The sequence below is a fragment of the Carassius auratus genome, chromosome 4, assembly GCF_003368295.1.
Source record: "Carassius auratus strain Wakin chromosome 4, ASM336829v1, whole genome shotgun sequence".
NCBI lineage: Eukaryota > Metazoa > Chordata > Actinopteri > Cypriniformes > Cyprinidae > Carassius > Carassius auratus.
Window position 1 is genome coordinate 26,773,601 of NC_039246.1, and position 18,382 is coordinate 26,791,982.

Here is an 18,382-nt window from a genome sequence, read left to right on the forward strand (position 1 = left end):
CAATTAAAAAAATATTGAGTTTATGATATTTAATATTATAATAAATATTGTACTATATTTAAAATTTAAACTTGCATTAAACAAAAGATTTGTTATACTAAATGCAACATTACATATATAATTAATAAATAACAATAAATAATTATAAATACATTTTTTCCCAATAAAACATTTTAAAACATTGTTAATTGTTTACATTTTTTTTAAATTAACAGTGAAATAGCGCATCTGCTAAAAGTTCTCTAATCTAAAATAAAATAAATTTGATAATAAATGTGATTGAATTTTTATTTGTATCTGCTTTTATTTGTGTCCTGCATTTTGAGCGTTGTTTCAGTAAAACTAAACGGCTTAAAATTCAGTTCGCTGCCTAAGAAAATAAATACAGATTGTGGCATGCAACCAAAGTCTTCTGAGAGTCTGGAAAAAGTTTTTGATTGGTTAGAACGTGCACATGCAAGAAATACTGTCAAAAACGAGCTTGACAGCAGTCTCTGCGAGAGCTGCGATACGTGCATGAGTTGCACAAATATTGATTATAGTTTCTGAAGAGAATGTAGGCAGAGCAGAGACATGCTTCACAAATGCCTTTTGATAATCAGCATGAATCAGCATCTTAAATAACACAAACACACAGCGCCGTTTCTCTTTCCTCGTTCACCTTTATGTTCCTCTTCCTGCACTGACAGCAACTCTGATCCACTCTGAGACAAATTTTCGTGGTGCTCGAGCACAAAGCTCCATGACTTATTTATCAGAGGAGAGGAGGACGAGACAAGCAAAGCAAACACACGTCCTCCTACTCTGCCACTGCAAGCCTAAAAGGAGGATGGCACCTGACAGCATACGCTGCTCCCACACAACCGGTCCGGGCCGACAGAGGCTTTGAGACCGGGCAGAGGAAAAAATCTCTGTTGGGTCATGATAAAGAGCTCATGCAGGAACATTGCCTGCAGACGCTGGAGTTTGTTGTGGAGCGGATGTATCAGGGGACTGAGAGTGGGAGATAAAACACAGCACTCTTTGGCTCTCTGGCACTGATGCTTCAGAAACTCAGACAGACAGAATGATGCATGAATACAGCATCTAGTTTGTTATATGACAGACAGACGGAGTGTACAAAAACACAACCATGCATGCACTCAAAAAGTAAAGTAGTTTGTAAAGTGCATATTGTGTAGTTTGAGAAGCATATACTGTATGACTACATCATAAACTACACAATCCAAACTTCACAAAACTACAAAATCATTTTACAAACTAAACGTTATAGACTACACAATATGGTTTAACGTCTTCTGCCATTTTGGAGAGTACCACGATGCACGTGCACGCTTTCCACAGAACGTAATCAGCATTGTTTACATTCAGTTGAAAGATAGCGCATGCATCGTGGTACTCTCAAAAGCGGTGTGGGATGTTAAGTCTGAGAGAAGAACTGTTGAATAAATTATGCAATTTTTATTTTCTTTGAGAGAGCTCTCTGATTTAATAAAAGAAAATCCTAATTTGTGTTCCGAAGATAAACCAAAGGTGTTACGGGTTTGGAACATAATTTTTGGGTGAACTAACCCTTTAAAAACCTGTAGTTTTTGGTTTGGTAAGTTTGTATTGTGTAGTTTAAGTAAAATATATAGGTATTTAAACATAATTTACACTTAAAGTACAAGATAACAAGACTACAATCTAAACATTACAAGCTATACAATATACAAACTAAAACTACATATAAAAGTAAAAAATATTACAAACTACAAACCTTAAAAACTACACAATACCTGCTTGTACGAACTAAACACAAACTATGTTATAGTTTGTAATGTGTGTAGATGGTAAAGCATACATTATGCAGTTGATATTTTGTGTATAGTGTAGTTTGTGTCTTGTAAAATGTACACTTTTCAAACTACAAAATAAGTTTACAGGCTAAACATTACAAGTGAATCAATATATATGCTAAAAACTACAAATAAAAGTCAAAAAGCATTACAAGCAACTACAAAATAAAATCTTTACAAACTTTACAATCTAAATACCTGCTTTTACAAACTGATATGTAATGAGTTTCGCTTGTAAAGTGAGTATTTTGTAATTTGTAAAAAGTATTTTGTGTAGTTTGCAGTTTGTACTTTTATTCATGAGTAGTTTGTAAAAAATAAATTGTATAATGTGCAATGTGTTTAGATTTTAAAGCATGTATTGTGAGTCTGGCAATGTGTATAGTTTGTAAAGTGAACATTTTGTAAAATATAGTTTTGTGTAGTTTACAGTGTGTGTAGCATTAAAAATTTATAGTTTGTAATGTGTTTGGTTTGTAAAGCATGTAAAGTGTGCACTGTGTACATTTTTAATTTGTAAAGCAGGCATTATGTAAATTGCACAGCATGTTGTATAAAACATATGTAGCTTGTAGTATCTTTGGTTTGCAATTTGTTTGGTTTGTAAAGTGCACACTGTATAGTTTATCAAGCAGGGATGTAAAGTTTATATTGTGCAGTTGATGTGCAAAGTGAGCATTTTGCAAAATGTGTAGCATTTAAATTGTACAATATGCAAAGTGATTGGTTTGTAAAGTTCGTATTTCAAAATGTAACATGTTTTATATTTATTTGTGTAGTCTACAAAGTCACATGTAGCTTGTAAATCAAGTAGTTGTAATGTTTAAAATGTTACATTTAGTTTGTAAAGTTTGTAAAGTGTGTACTATGTACTTTGCCATAAAAGTAGTTTGTAAAGTTTCCTGTATTTTTTTTTTTACTGTGTAGTGTTAATTAGTGAACGAACTCCATCGCACACCTGTAAGTAATAGGTGCGTAGAAAAATAAGACCTGGTAGGTCATGTCAACATATAAGGAACTCCCGCTCACTCCTTATGAAGGTTGTGTGACCGAAATGTTGTGCGATTAAAAATTTATTTTGCAAGTTAAGATAGTGTGCGGGAGTTCCTTATATGTTTACTGTGTAGTGTAAAACGTGTATTATGTAGCATGTAATACGTTTGGTTTGTACAGTTTCTAGCTCATAATGTAAAGTTTGGAATATTTGTTGCATCTCCAGTCAAGACTGCAAAGCCCTGCAGAGAGTTGTGCGCTTAGCTGATCGCATTTCAGGGTCTGCTCTCCCCTCTCTGCAGGACATCTACCTCAAACGCTGCAGAAGTAGAGCTGCAAAAATCATCAAAGACTCCATCCACCCCAGTAATCATATTTTCACTTTGCTGCCATCTGGTAAGCGCTTCCGTAGCCTGATGGCAAAAACTGAGAGACTCAGGAGGAGTTTCTTCCCCCAGGCCATCAGGCTCTTAAACTCTAAACCAGCCTCTTAACATCCTCATGCCTCCACTTAATGTTCACTTTATCTTTTTACTATATTCACTACCTCACATAGACACACTGACAGTGTCGCCCTGTTTTGCACATTTGCTTCTTGTACATTCCTGGGTATCTTAATATTTAAGACTACAGTAAAATGCATATATGCACATTGTACATCCCTGTACATCTTAATATTTAAGACTACAGTTTACATTCATGCACATTATTTTGCGTTCTATATTTAATTCTACAATATACATTTTTTATATTTTATTCTTATATTTTTATTGTTTACTTTTATTTCATTCTTACATAGCTTTATTTATGTATATTTTCATCTGTGTTGTTTTCTTTAATAATTGCACTGTCCATGGAGCGGACCTGACTCACATTTCACTGCTGGTTATATATGCTATATATAATTTTGTATGTGACGAATAAAAATCTTGAATCTTGAATCTTGAATCTTGCATAGCCTAGTCACATATAGTTTGTAATGCAAGTAGTTTTAATGCTTCAAACATTACATATAGTTTGTAAAGTTTTTTAAGTGTGTACTTTGTGATGCAAGTAGTTTTTAAACTAAGTCCTGTTTACTAATTAGTAAAGAAAGTATACTGTACCGTGTATAGTGTAAAATAAACTAAGCTTGTAATTTATAATGTAAAGTTTGTAATATTTATTCTGTAGTCTATAAAGACACATGTAGTTTGTAATGCAAGTAGTTTTAATGTTTAAAACATTATACAGTTTGTACTGTGTACTTTTTAATAAAAGTAGTTTGTAAAGCTTCCTGTAGTTTGTACTGTGTAGTGTAAAATCTGTATTTGTAGCATGTAGTACGTTTGGTTTGTAAAGCTTGTAGTTTATAAGGTAAAGTTTGTCATATTTATTCTGTAGTCTATAAAGACACATGTAGTTTGGAATGCAAGTAGTTTTAATGTTTAAAACATTATACAGTTTATACAGCGTGTACTGTGTTCTTTTTAATAAAAGTAGTTTGTAAAGCTTCCTGTGGTTTGTACAGTGTAGTGTAAAATTTGTATTTGTAGCATGTTTGGTTTGTAAAGCTTGCAGTTCATAATGTAAAGTTTGTAATATTTAATCTGTAGTCTATAAAGTCACATAAAAGCTAGTCTCTCATAGGGTCATCACAACCACAGGCTAAAAAGAATTAGAGCATTAATGAAACTTAACACACCAAACACAATTAAGCTATAAAATAAGCAATATTAGATAAAAATTAACCACTAAAGGGTTATAAAATACCTCCTGGTGTCGTCATCCGGTGTCCGCGTGCGGTGCGTACGGACCCACTGCTCCAGCTGCTGCATGGAGTTGGTTCTGCTCAGGGTTCGCTCTGGTTCTGTCGTCCTCTGGGGCATCGTGTTGCTCATGTCTCCAGGGCTTCTGTCTCCTCCTCGTTCCCCAGAACCGTTGACCTGGGCCGGCTTGTACTGCCCTGATCCCGCTGCACTCTGGAGCTTTCTGGAGGACGAGACGGCCGCAGCGATGGCCGCCGCTTGAGCCGGCTGAAGTTTGATGCTGTTGATCTTGGTGAGCGGTCGCTCCATAGTGCCCTCTTTCTGGAAGCCGTATTTCTCGCCCTCCCGCGGCGGCGGGACGGGTTTCTCCGGGTCTTTCTGCTTCATGTGTTTGTCTCCATGAGGGAACCTCATCTCTCTTTGCAGGATCTTCTCGCAGTCTTTCGGGGGAGCGTATTTTTCACCTTCTCTTTGAAGCATGAACTTGTCTCCGTCTTTGTGTAGACTGTATTTCTGGCCATCCTTCTGCAGCAGGTACTTCTCTCCATCTTTGTGGACGGCGTATTTCTCTCCGTCTTTCTGCAGGACGTATTTGTCCACGTCCTTCTGCAGCATGAATCTGTCTCCGTCCTGCTGCAGAGCGAGTCTCTGAGCGTCTGAGTGCAGTGTGTAGTTGTCCATGTCTCTCTGGAGGGTGTATCGCTCTCCATCTTTCTGCATGCTTACCCTGCCATCTTTCTCTTTCTGCTTGTCCACAGCTTTCTGCTTTTTCTCCTCCTGGCAAAGTGTCTCGCGGTTTCTCTCATTGTTTTGGATCTCGGGTCGGGTCAGGACTCGGTGATTCAGCATGTTGTTCATCTCCTGAGGGCTGCGTGAGTCAACCTTAACCTTATCAAGCCTGCAGAAAGAGAAAAAACGAGAAGCTAGTGAGTGAGAGAAGAAAGCGAGCATTTCAAATTAAAAACAAGCTATTCAACTGCTCTAAATTTATACTGTATAGCTTTACTACACAAACTACATGAAACTCCAATGAAACACAACATGAATGCAATCTCTTTTTGACCAAACATTTGTGTCTCTTTTAATAAGTCACTTTGTTTCTATGAAAAGTGAGCTGCAGTTGAATTTCAATCACAGCTGTGATCCAGTTGCCGAAAAAAAATGAAAAGCAAGTGTTTAAGTCTGAGAGGACTCTTCAGCATCTGTGAAGTGTGCTAAAAGCTGTAATGAAACAAACAGACACACAGTTTCAAAAACATCTTCTGCACTTATAAAGCTGTGAAAATCTCTGCTCGAAAGAATCTCTTGGGATATAAGCGGCTCTAGTCTAGAAACTCAAAAAGGTAGGACAAAAGCACCGTTAGAAAGAGTGACAAGTGTAAAGAGGAAACGCTGAAGTGGTTTCTACTGAGGCAACATAAAGACAAGTTAACAACAATATAAATAATACCTAACCATGAAAATTAAGGAAAATATTTATTACATTACTAATTTACATCATCATTTTTTTATTATTGATTTTAAGCTATTTATATAACTTATTAAATATTTAGTTTTGCTTTTTAGAAAGTGATTTTCAAACTGGGGTGAAAATAAACATTTAAAAAATATTGGTATTTTGACATTATTTTTTTCTTAAATGTTTTTTTTTATATATTTTCAATTAATCATATCATTAACTTATTTTTTTCTTAAAAAAAAAAAAAAAAATTATTAACCCCGAAAAACAAATTGAGTAAAAAAAAAAAAAAAAAAACTCAATTGTTTTTTTTCATTAGTCATTAATTGGCATTACAAAATGATTTTGACAGTTTTACTGATCATAAAAAACTACTTCAGATATTTTTCTTTATTTTATTATTGCTTTTAAATTATTTATATCATTAATTACTCACTTTTTTGCTTTTTTGCACTTACTCCTAACTAAGGGATTTGACTGTTTTCCTTATGCTTGGTTCAGCGTGAACCGAAGCACGTCTTCTTACCTCCTGATTGGCTCAGAGTGGACCAACGCTGCATCCGTCATAACCTTCATCCAGGACTCCATATCTTTGGCTGTGTCAGTGCTGAAATAGTACGTCCGCATGTTTGGATGCGTCGCCTAGTTGTGAAAAACCAACAAAACAGCCTGAGGAGAAAAAAGAATTGACGGTGAATACCAATTAATACCTTATACTCAATACTTTGGGTGTCCTAGCTGGTGTTCTTTCTGAAGTGAGCAGATCTTCGTCAGGACGATTTGAGTTGACATACCCTCATCGTTCAGAGCCCCTCAGGAGTTTGTCTGTCAGCTCGACTCTGACAGCTTTTGTGTGGATTTTACAACTCGTCTTTCACAACAGTTTATATAGACTTCAAAGAGCGAACACTCAGCGCTTTAAAATAGTTAACAAGAACTCTAGTGAGATGTTTCGGTCTACATAGGCAGCATACAAAACATCTATGAGATACACTCTTAAAAGGTGCCATCATAACGAGAGACCAAGCAGCTGATAAAAACATCACAATAATCCACACTAGTCCAGTCCATCAATAAACATATTGTGAAACCAAAACCTGTGTGTTTGGAAGAAACAAATCCATTATTAAGACGATTAAGCTTTAAATAATTTCCTTATTATGGATTTGGCCAGAAGCAATGGTTTAAAGACTTTGGCTTCACAATGTTAACTGATTGACTGGAGTTATGTGGATTATTGTGATGTTTTTATCAGCTGTTTAGACTCTTATTCTGACGGCACCCATTCACTGCAGAGCATCCATTGGTAAACAAGTGATGCATTGCTACAATTCTCCAAATCTGATGAAGAAACAAACTCATCTACTTATTGGATGGCTTGAGGGTGAAATACATTTTCAGCAAATGTTAATTTTTGGGAGAACTATTCCTTTAAGGTCTAGATAATGAAAGGATGAAGATATTACTGGTATGTATGTTAATGTGGCATTGTGCAAACTCAGGACTCACCATATTAGCGAAGCTCCGTCTAGTAAACATGTTGATGCTCGGGTTCATGAATCATCATGGAGGACAAGCCACACCATTGTGAAATAGTGAATAAGAGCGAGAAAAAGACATGAAAATACCTGCATTAATAGGTAAATGACTCCACTGAGATGCAAACTCTCACAGAACAAGACACTAAAATGCATCGTCAGCTGGAAAGTGCCATCCAGCAAAAACCTGTGTCAGGAAACTGGTCTATTTCAAGTTCATAATAGTTTTACTAGAGCCAAACTCTCGCCCTTGAGCAGGAGGGCAGGATTTTCTTTTCAAGACTTTATTAAATTCACAAATTAACAGACCAATCTCTCAAAACATTAATTCTCATGATAACACTAAAAAGTTTTGCTGGCCTGATGTCAGCGTAATATTTCTAATGCTTTTAATGGAGATAGTCAGGATCCTAAAAGTGAAAAGGTTTGTTTTTATAAGCTATTACATAAGTTCAAGTTTTGTTATAAGATTCAATTTGGTATCAGAAATGAACAATGAACACATTTTTATTCCACGGTTCTGTTTATATCTCGGTTTAGGTTTGTTTATAAATACATGTTCAAAAGTTTGAGGTCAGTACGTTTTGTTTTTTAAAGAAATGGATGCTTTTATTCTGCAAGGACGCATTAAGTTGATCAAAAGCGACAGGAAAGACATTTAAAATGTTCCAAAAGAATTCTATTGCAAATAAATGCTATTCTTTTGGAATATCTGTTCATCAAAGAATCCTGAGAAATCAAATGCATCATGGTTTCCAGAAAAATGTGATGCAGCACATAACTGATAATAATCAGAAATGTTTTCCTGAGCAGCAAATTAGACATTTCTGAAGGATCATGTGACACTGAAGACTGGAGAAGATTCAGCTTTTAATCCAAGCAATAAACTAAATTCTCAGAATTGAGAATAAATAGAAAACTGTATTTTTGATCAAATAAATGCAGCATTGATGAGAGTAAGATACTTTGTTTTACAATATACAGAATAACATTTAAAAAGAAGATTATAAATTGTTGACTCTTAGTTCATGTTTGAATATTAAAAATGTACAATATGTAGAATTAAATTTATCAATTTAAATCAATTTAAATGACTTTTTCAAATGGTGGTCAATAAAATAGCAGGGGCTTGTTTCACATGACTGATGATGCTTTTTAAAAATGTTTATTTACAACAACAGAGCTAAACGCAAACATATATTGACTTTAAATCTGTTTAAATGAAGTGTTTCAACTCTTTTATTCACCTGCCCTCTTCCAAACCACGTCTACATGTAAAATGTGATTCTCTGACCTTGAAGGCGTATTTCCTGGTTATGTGGTCGTCCACGGACAGCATGGAGATGTGGAAGCTGGGCAGGAGGATACTTCCCAAGATTCCCTCTTCCTTCTCATCTGAAGACACAAAGAGAGAGACGTTGAGAACATTAGCATACATGAGCCGACCACCAGGGAACCTGTTAAACTTGCAGATGACGACTGGGTGTTTACTTCGGCAGGGGTTGGGGTAAACAGACGGGAAAACTGCAGGGTTGTGTGCATCAGAGCGTGTCAATGAGGTTGTGACTGCTCTCGACTGTAAACTCTATCGTTTTGATTGCAGACAGCTGTGTTAACTGTTACTATTACCTCAACAACGCCAAAAACAGCCATTACGCCAATTTATTATTTTCAACATTCACAAAAAACACCAATTTTATTTGCAAAACCCACCTTTTAGTCATTCGTCAGTTCGCTTAGAGAAATAACAGCACGTCTCAAGACAAATGAAGCACAGTTATGAATGATGATGCTTTTAAGCGTTCAATAAAAAAAAATTAAAAAAAAATAAACTAATAAATAAATAAAAATATTAATATATATAAATAATATATATATATATATATATATATATAAATAATATATATATATATATATATATATAAATATATATATATATATATATATATAAATAATATATATATATATATATATATATATATATATATATATATATATTTTTTTTTTTTTTTTTTTATAAACAGAAGGTCAACCTGAAACAAATGTCTGTTTTTGCTCTGCCAACAAAAATTGTTTCAGATAAAAGTCAAGACAAAACTAACTTGCGTTTCTGATTCATTGAATGAATCCGTGTTTACATCAATCTGCTGAAGACATGATTCAATGAATCACTTTAAATATCTGAATGAACTGAATCAGTCAAGTGAATAATTCAACGATTTGCTGGTGATAAATATATTCCTGAACGTTCCTGAATGAATCAGTGCTTTTGAATCAATCTTGTTTAATTCCTGGAATTAATCGAATTTGTTAAATGAAAGATTCAATGAATCAAATTGGTTGAGTGAAGGATTCAGTCATTTTCTCATGAAGACAGTCACTCGTTTTGTTTTTGAGTGAATAAAATCAGGCGATTCGAATATTCAATCATTTTCTCATAAGGATAGATGCTTGTTTCGTTCCTGAATGAATCAAATCAGTTAAGTGAAAGATTAAATCATTTACAGGTGACAAATCTATTTTGCTCTTGAATAATTCAGTGTTTAGGAAGGAACAGTTTGAGTCAATGAACTTCTCACTCATAAAAGTCACTTGTATCATACCTGAGTAAACTGAATTAGTTGAATGAAAGATGACTTGTTTTGTCCTTGAATGAATCAAATTGGTTGCATAAAAGATTCAGCGATTGACTGAATAAAATATATTTTTGTCCTGAATGAATCTGTGTTTTGGACACACTCATAAACACAGATCATAATCTACTGGGATTATGTAAACTGAAGAAAGAGTCACTGAAAAATTTGTATATCTATAACATGTCCATGCATGTTTATTAATAGTTGGATAATTAGTGTTAAGTAGATGTTTTAATTCCTAATTCCTAAATATACGTTCTTGTGAAGAAAACTCACATGCTTGCCATAGAGACCAATGAAGACAATGATATGCAACTGTCTTTTAAAAGTTACATGGAGCAAGTTTTTGCGTTTTGGAAACATCCCACACACTGAGTGTGAAGAAACCTGCACACTGAATCACTGACAGCAAACACAGAGAGATGATCAGCTCTCGTCAAGATCAGACTCAGCGTGCTGGCTTTAGGGAAAACACATACTGATACCGCCCAAAAAAAATCAAATATCAAAAACAATTCAAAGCTCAGAGTAAGTTCAGCGACGGATACAAAACTCTAACAATTCTGCACGAAATCTCCGCCAACATTCATTAGGACTGGAGCGGTAACCAACTGTTCTGGATATTTCTCATTAATGAAAAAATTATAAACTGCCAATGTATATAATTATACTGCCAAATGATGAAAGTGCCAAACCATTCTTGCAAAAACAGTGTTTACACGCTTTTTAATGACTTTTTAATCTTTTTAAAAGGCGACATAAACAGAGTAAATATAAAACAACAATACTAACTAACAAACAAAACAAAAACTACCATATGATGGTTTGGGGATTGTTTTTACATATAATCAAGCCTCGAAAAAAAATATATTATGAAATATTAGCACAACTTAAAATAACTGTTTTCTATTTGAATGTAATTTAAAGTGTAATTTATATCTGTGATAAAAAAGCTGAATTGAATCTTCTTCAGTGTCACATGATCTTCAGAAATCATATGCTGATTTTACTGCTCAAGAAACATTTCTGATTAATATCAGTGTTGAAAACAGTTGTGCTGCTTAATATTTTCTGGAAAACGTGATACATTATTATTATTGTCAGGATTCTATGTTGAACAGAAAGTTCAAAGTTCAATATTTAGTAACAGTAAAATGTTACAGACCCCAAACTGTTGAACAGTAGTGTGTTCTCCAAAATTAGTTTATTAGTATTATTTTTAAATGTATTGGTTTTTAGTTCCCAAACCTAGCTGACAGTCAACATTTCTTATTATTCGCCACCTTATTTAAATTTTTAGGTAAAAGCAAATGTTTAAATTGCATAATGTGCACAGCGTACACTGTTCAGTCATGCTACATAACATAAGGGATTTATTATTTCATGTTGATTTTAAGACATATCCCCATTTTTTTATTAGTTACAAATATTTTAGACTACAGCCAGTGAAAATAAGGGTTCATAAAAATCTGTAGAAATTCAATGTGTGGTTAGATATCACATGCCTTACATATGATCTTACCGTGGCCGAAACCAATGAAGTAGTGCGTGATGAGTGTGTGCAGTAGCAGCTGACACAGACAGGGGGCGTCAGTGATCTGCCCTCCTCTGCTCTCAGTGGTATTGTTCGGTCAGGGCCATTCAGAGCTTCACCTGTCCTTCATCACTGACTTCCACATGCAACATTTAATCTGAGCCGTCGATACGGACTCACAGAGAGACGGAGGATATGAACAGACAGTCTGAGCACGTCTGCTGCGTGGCTAGAATAATGCTCGGTCTTCTCTGTCAGCCAATAAACAGCCTCGGCCCTCATGGGTCTGGCTGTGAAAGAAGGATCTGCTGCTTAATTGCACAATTTATGGAGATCTAAGAGAGTGTCCTCAAGAGAATTCAGCACGCAGCACAACCTGTCCAAAGAGACAACGTTGTACCCAAAAGTGGACCAAACTGTCCATGCATCTCCCTCAATAAAATCCACAATATTTAAGTCAGATATTTCTGAAGAGTGGTAACTATTTAGAAACTAAACTGAAACTATTTTAAATTGTGTTATACTGAATGAAATACTGAAATAAATTTAAAAACCAAAAATAAATTTATAGAAATAAAAAAAATAGTATTAGATGAAAAAAAAAAAAAAAACTGAGAAGTGTACTAAAATCCTTCAAATTAAAATAATTTTTTAATTTTTTAAATAAAGTTAATTGAAATAAAAATCAAATATTTAAACATGAAAAAAATTCAATATTATGAGGAAAAATCTTAAACAAAATCTAAAATTAAAAATGCAACTAAATTTAAAAAGCTAAAGTATTAAAATGACTAAAATGTAAAATATTACAATAAAATATATAATGTTGTCTATTCTATAATATCCCCACATTCACACAGAAACTGAAATTATGCTTAAGTACTAAAATGACTCAAATGGAAATAAAACCAAATTAAGCAATACAGAATTTTTTTTAAATAAATAATAATAATAATAATATTTTCTTAATATTAAAAATAAAAAGACAAAAATGCACATAACACAAAAAAAAAAGTTTATTTAAAATGTGAATAAATAATAAAACGGTGTAACTGAACAGAGGAACAAGTTACAAATGTTTCAATATTTATATCCATTTATTTGTTTACTTGTTAAGTAGCCATTCATGATAACGGAGATGTTCAGTCAAAAGATCATTAGTGCAAAATAAACCTTTTCAGAGATAATATTATATCAAGATAATGACTGGCTGACAGTACATTATCCACTATGTAAGTTATAACGGACAAACATAGAATTATAAAATACAAAAAAAGACTTATGAACTAGTTCTTTTTAAAGAATCAATAAAAAAAGACTCCTACCAGTTTGAATCAGTCTAATGACTCTCTCACTGAATCACTCAAATTGAATCACAGAAATGAATCAAAAGAACCAAATTGAATCATTAGTGATTCAAAATCATTATGTGAAGTCAGAATCAGTAGAAACCATCCATTTAGTAGTCATACAGTGCTACGATTTGACAAATACACTGCGTGAAACCCACAGATAGCAGAGCAAATGTGTCACTTGATCACACTGCAGCAGAAGTCAACAGAAAGTGTTCAGAGATGAATTTATTCTCACACATAAACAGGAAAATCATACACACTGCTGTGTTGATAAAGTGTTTTTTTTATAAACAGAGACACTCGACTCACCTCTATAGTAGAAGAGGCACATGTCAGACAGAACAAACCATCTCTTCTTCCACATCTTCATTCCAGTGCTGTCCTGCAAAACCCAGCAGCACAGCCGTCAATCAAACAAGCTGACCAATCACAGTGCAGCACAGAAAGCCCGCCCCTTTCCAATGCACGCTTATTTTCCTCAAAAATCTCTGCTTTGTTTGGTGCTTTTCTCCAGAATGGAAACTGTGTCTCTCTTTCTTTCTCTTTCTTTCTTTTTTTTAAGCGACTCATTTATTTGAGGCATGACTCATATTCATATTCCTCCCTCGTGTTTTACGGTTTGTTGTGTTAATGTTTGCACTGTGTAAGCATGTAAATTTTAATTCAGACAACAAAGCCTGATGATTTTGCTTGTGCTGCGGGAGCAGCTTTGATGGAGGATGTTTGGGGAAGAGGAGAGACCACCTCTGAAGTCGTGTTTTTCATGGAAACACGCTGCTATCAAAGGAACGCTGGTGCAGCGATCACACACACAAAGATGTGCTCAACTTACTGATGCGACCGTAACACTTTGTGTGTTGATTCCGATCTGGCTTTTATGAGAAGCGGTTGTGAAAAATATGATGCCAAAGCACAAATAAGCTTGAGGAGTCGTGCATGGCCTGCATAAAAACACAGGCAGATGAAGCACGGCTGAAGCGTTTGATGGATAAGATTTTAAGTGCAGGCAAATCTCAGAAAACATGATAATCAGTAACTTTTATCTCAGTTAGTCATTTACTGTGATATAAACATAATAATTTAGTTTTTTTGTTTATATATATATATATATATACATTCGAGTACTGAGGAAATGCATATGATTAGTTTCATGCAAAACAAAAATAATATTAATATAAAATTATTATTATTATAAAAAAAAAAATTCAAAATGTATTTTAATTAAAAATGAACACATTTATAATTTAATTTAATTTAATTTGTTTTATTCATTTGATTTTGCATTACATTAATGATAATCTATGGCTGAATGTGGCTTATTGTGAGGAAAATATAGGGTCCAAAAATAGAATTTTCAACTTATTTTTAATGTATATACATATACACACACACACAAACTTTTTCCCAGTAAGAAGAAAATCTAGCAGAATGTTGTCAGGAAAATTATGTTATGCAAAAAAAAACAAAAAACAAAAAAAAACACCTCAAGGGTCCAAAAATCAAATTTTCCAAATTTCAGATTTTTTTCCTCTTGTACTTTAAAGTACCATGATGCCATGCAAAAATATATTAATGTATAAATAAAACTATATTTAATAAATAATAAATATATATTAACAATAAAATAAAATATCAGAAGGGGATGATTGATGATAATTGTATTTTTACTGTGGCACAGTAATGAGAATATATGTCCTAATGTTTTAACTGTCATGAAAATAATGTTTTAATGCAAAAAAAAAAAAAAAATGTAAATAATTAAATAACCTAACCAAAAAAATCCTCATCATTTTATAATGCTACATACTTTTTTGTATACCGTATTTTTCAGACTATAAGTCACACCTGAGTATAAGTCGCATCAGTCCAAAAATACGTCATGATGAGGAAAAAAACATATAAGTCGCACTGGACTATAAGTAGCATTTATTTAAAACCAAGAACCAAGAGAAAACATTACCGTCTCCAGCCGCGAGAGGGCGCTCTATGTTTTCAGTGTAGACTACAGGAGAACTGAGCAGCATAGAGCGCCCTCTCGCGGCTGGAGACGGTCATGTTTTCTCTTGGTTCATGTCTCTCGGTTCATGTCAAATTAATTTTGATAAATAAGTCACACCTGACTATAAGTCGCAGGACCAGCCAAACTATGACAAAAAGTGTGACTTATAGTCCGGAAAATACGGTACATTTATACATGAGATTCAGAATGGTTTCAGATTAATGGTTTGTAAGCACACCGGAGTCACAAACCTGTTTGTAAAGCCAGCCGTTTTTCACCACCGGGGCATTGGGGTTCCTTTTGATGGAGTTGGACCTTTTGCCAAAGTTGTGGACTTTCTTTGAGGACCTGGAGAGCTGCGAACAGAGGGAGAGGAGACACTTGTGAGGGCTCAAGCTTGCCTGTATACATTATTCAACCATGAAGCTGTAAATAATTACAACTTACTAGTGAAGTCGTTTAGCACATGCATTATGAATCAACAGCACTTTCGAACCCTCAGAAATTAAAAAAACATCATCTTAGCATCTTCTGAAACAAACTGGCATTATTATCTGAGAAAATGATTAGGAATGTATGTGTTCATTTATTTATACAAGCACTTGATTTTAGTGCAATCATTTAATTGATTAGGGAAAAATAACATGTTAAATTTATTAAGGCATTTAATGCACGTTCACAAGTTTTTTTCTTATATTTATATTAATTCAATTCAAAAATAGTTCAATAAATAATAAGTTGTGTTCTATTTGAGAGCCAATATCGTCAATTTTGCTCAGTTAAAGCAGACTTTTTGTGCATCTCCGATCAACAGACAGTAGTATTTTGTTTCTAAATAAATCCACATTTTGAACAAATCAGGTGAGACAATGATTCAATGACTCATTTATAAAGAGAACCATTTACTTCATTTCTAAACGAATCAGAGGTTGAATTGAATTGAATGAATGAATGACTCACTCTTTATGCAAGACATTTACCACCACCTACTGGCAGTTTTATTTTCTTATTTAGAGTTTCTTTTTTTTTTTTAATAAATAAATAATAAATTTAAAAATTAAAAATTAAAAATTAAATGAAAAAGAATAAGATCATTTTTAACTAATTACAAATGAATAATAATAATAATAAAACATTGCCTTTGTGGCATTATTTATGCAATGGTAAATGCAGTGTAAATGCATTCATGCCACCCCAGATCTGCAATAAATATTCTGTAAATATTCCTAAATACTAATTCAGATGCAGCTTCTGAAAAAAACTATTAATTTGATGTTGAATCAATTAAAGTATTTCTTTCTTTTACCCTATTTGATGCTTTTCTCATTTAACAAAACAAAGACTTTAAAGAATCTTTTCTATCTCAGCCAAATTTGTTTTTTGGTAATTAATTAGATCTGAAAAGTGTATTCACTTGATAGCCCTAATTTATATATGTACGCACTTGTATGCATATGCATGTTCATTTATTTATTTGAGAAACGCCGGCATCCTGAGCCACAGGCACTCATTAAATGTTTATCTTGTTTGGGTGTTTTTATGTTATACAGAGTTTAGGGATGTGCAAAATTATATTTTCGGTGGCTTGTCAGAATGGTAAGTCGACTGGTCTTTCAAAAGCTTTGAATAATCAGTCTGATTTGGAAACTTCTCAGAGACCATCCACAAATGTTTATGCAAGATAAGATTAAATGAATGAAGGTGCAGAGAAAGACACATTAAGGCTTGCTTGAGATGGATTTTTAACTAGCTGAACAACTAGTCACACATCCTAACCCATTGCATTTTTATGATGCTCTATATCAACTCGACATCACAGAGCAAAGGCAATGAAGCAAAATGTGCAGTAATGGACAATAATTGTGTAACATGCTATTGATGCATGATGGGACAGTGCAATCGGTCGTGCTTGAACTAGGCCAAGGTCAGTGAGAGAGTTTGTGACTCACTCTGGTTGTGGGGCTGCTGGGATGTGTGGTATAGTCTGAGCCGCCCGTGTAGTTCGACGCTTCGCTCATGGTGCTGGTTGGACGCTCTTTCTTCTCGGCCGCTGGTGCTTTGCTCGCTGGTCTGGAAGAGATGAGGACAAGACAAGAGGAGGAACATCGCAAATTGATCATTCAGACTTATGGGAAGATTCTGGGTTATTTACAGTATGTTCTGCATGCTGTCGATTACTGCAGACAATAATTTTCTCAAAAGCTTTTATACTACAGAAACTCAAAACGGAAGCAAAACTGAAAATCAGTAGTAGCTTGATAAACTGTTTTCTGCATGCTACGTCACCATGGTTTATATACAGAAAATAATGTCATGAGTTAAACTAAATAGATAAATCAAGGGTCCTCCATGTGTTTTTTTTAATGCATGCATATATATATAAAAAAAAAATCCTTAAATCTAATTTTCTTGAAATTATTTCATATGCCTATTTATGTGATGCATAAATATATTGTAGAACTGTATATGAACACACAGATTAATGCAAATGAATTTAATGCATTGAGAGAACATGACAGATTTACCTGTTGCTCACAATAAAAACTGCACACTTCAATGCAACATAATGAATATTATTTGAATACATAATTTATTTAAAACAGGCGTCATAAAGACTAACATATTCATTTAATGACCTATTCTGTTGCCAGCATTCGTTGCATCCGTTGTAATTTTGCATGACAGAAATCTAGTCTGGAGCACAAATAAGAACTGCTTCAACAAAAAACAGACTGCAGATGTATTTACCAATTCATTAAAGAAGCCTGTTTGTGGTAATCGACAGCAAGCCACACCTGACATCAAGACTGTGAAGGACTAGAGACTGCTGTGCAGATAAATGAGGAAAGTTCTGGAGCTTCTGCTGGAAGTTCAGGGCTCTTAAAGGCTGTTTTAATAAGCCAGGGCACTTCAGCATTGAGACAGAACGAGAAAGAGAGAAATAGAGGAGACAGGCCCCATGCATCAAAGCAATTACTCACTCCACGTCTCCGCTGATCTACTCCCACACAACTGACAACCTTAAATGGCCTGCCAGCTCCGGCTCTGACATACCGCAGTCGCAGTTTATGACCCAGTCAAGCTGAAGGGCAAAAGCAAACCCAACTGAAAAATCAAGGCTGTAAAACAAACGCCGCCGTCTTTAATGAAAGTGAAGAGAAAGCACAATAAATACACCCATAAACCCTGAAATCCAACGGCATGCAGACGCTAAGTCGAGAGCCTCTGTCCCATAGGGCTGGCCTATATTTCGACGCTACGGTAGAGCGACGACGTCTAGGG

The 18,382-nt window shown here is 34.3% G+C and overlaps 1 protein-coding gene across 6 annotated transcripts in view; it reads right to left on the bottom strand.

The window, feature by feature from the left end:
- The window catches only part of LOC113064493 (pleckstrin homology domain-containing family A member 5-like), a 138,178-nt gene that overhangs the window by 25,962 nt on the left and 93,834 nt on the right, over window positions 1-18,382 (bottom strand). For all 6 annotated transcript variants that reach the window (XM_026235397.1, XM_026235394.1, XM_026235384.1 and 3 more), the window contains 6 exons: window positions 17,050-17,170; window positions 15,352-15,456; window positions 13,411-13,483; window positions 8,871-8,971; window positions 6,565-6,680; window positions 4,584-5,477 (listed from right to left, as the gene is read on the bottom strand). In XM_026235397.1, the coding sequence (XP_026091182.1) occupies window positions 4,584-5,477; window positions 6,565-6,680; window positions 8,871-8,971; window positions 13,411-13,483; window positions 15,352-15,456; window positions 17,050-17,170 (1,410 nt within the window). The remainder of the gene's footprint in view (window positions 1-4,583; window positions 5,478-6,564; window positions 6,681-8,870; window positions 8,972-13,410; window positions 13,484-15,351; window positions 15,457-17,049; window positions 17,171-18,382) is intronic.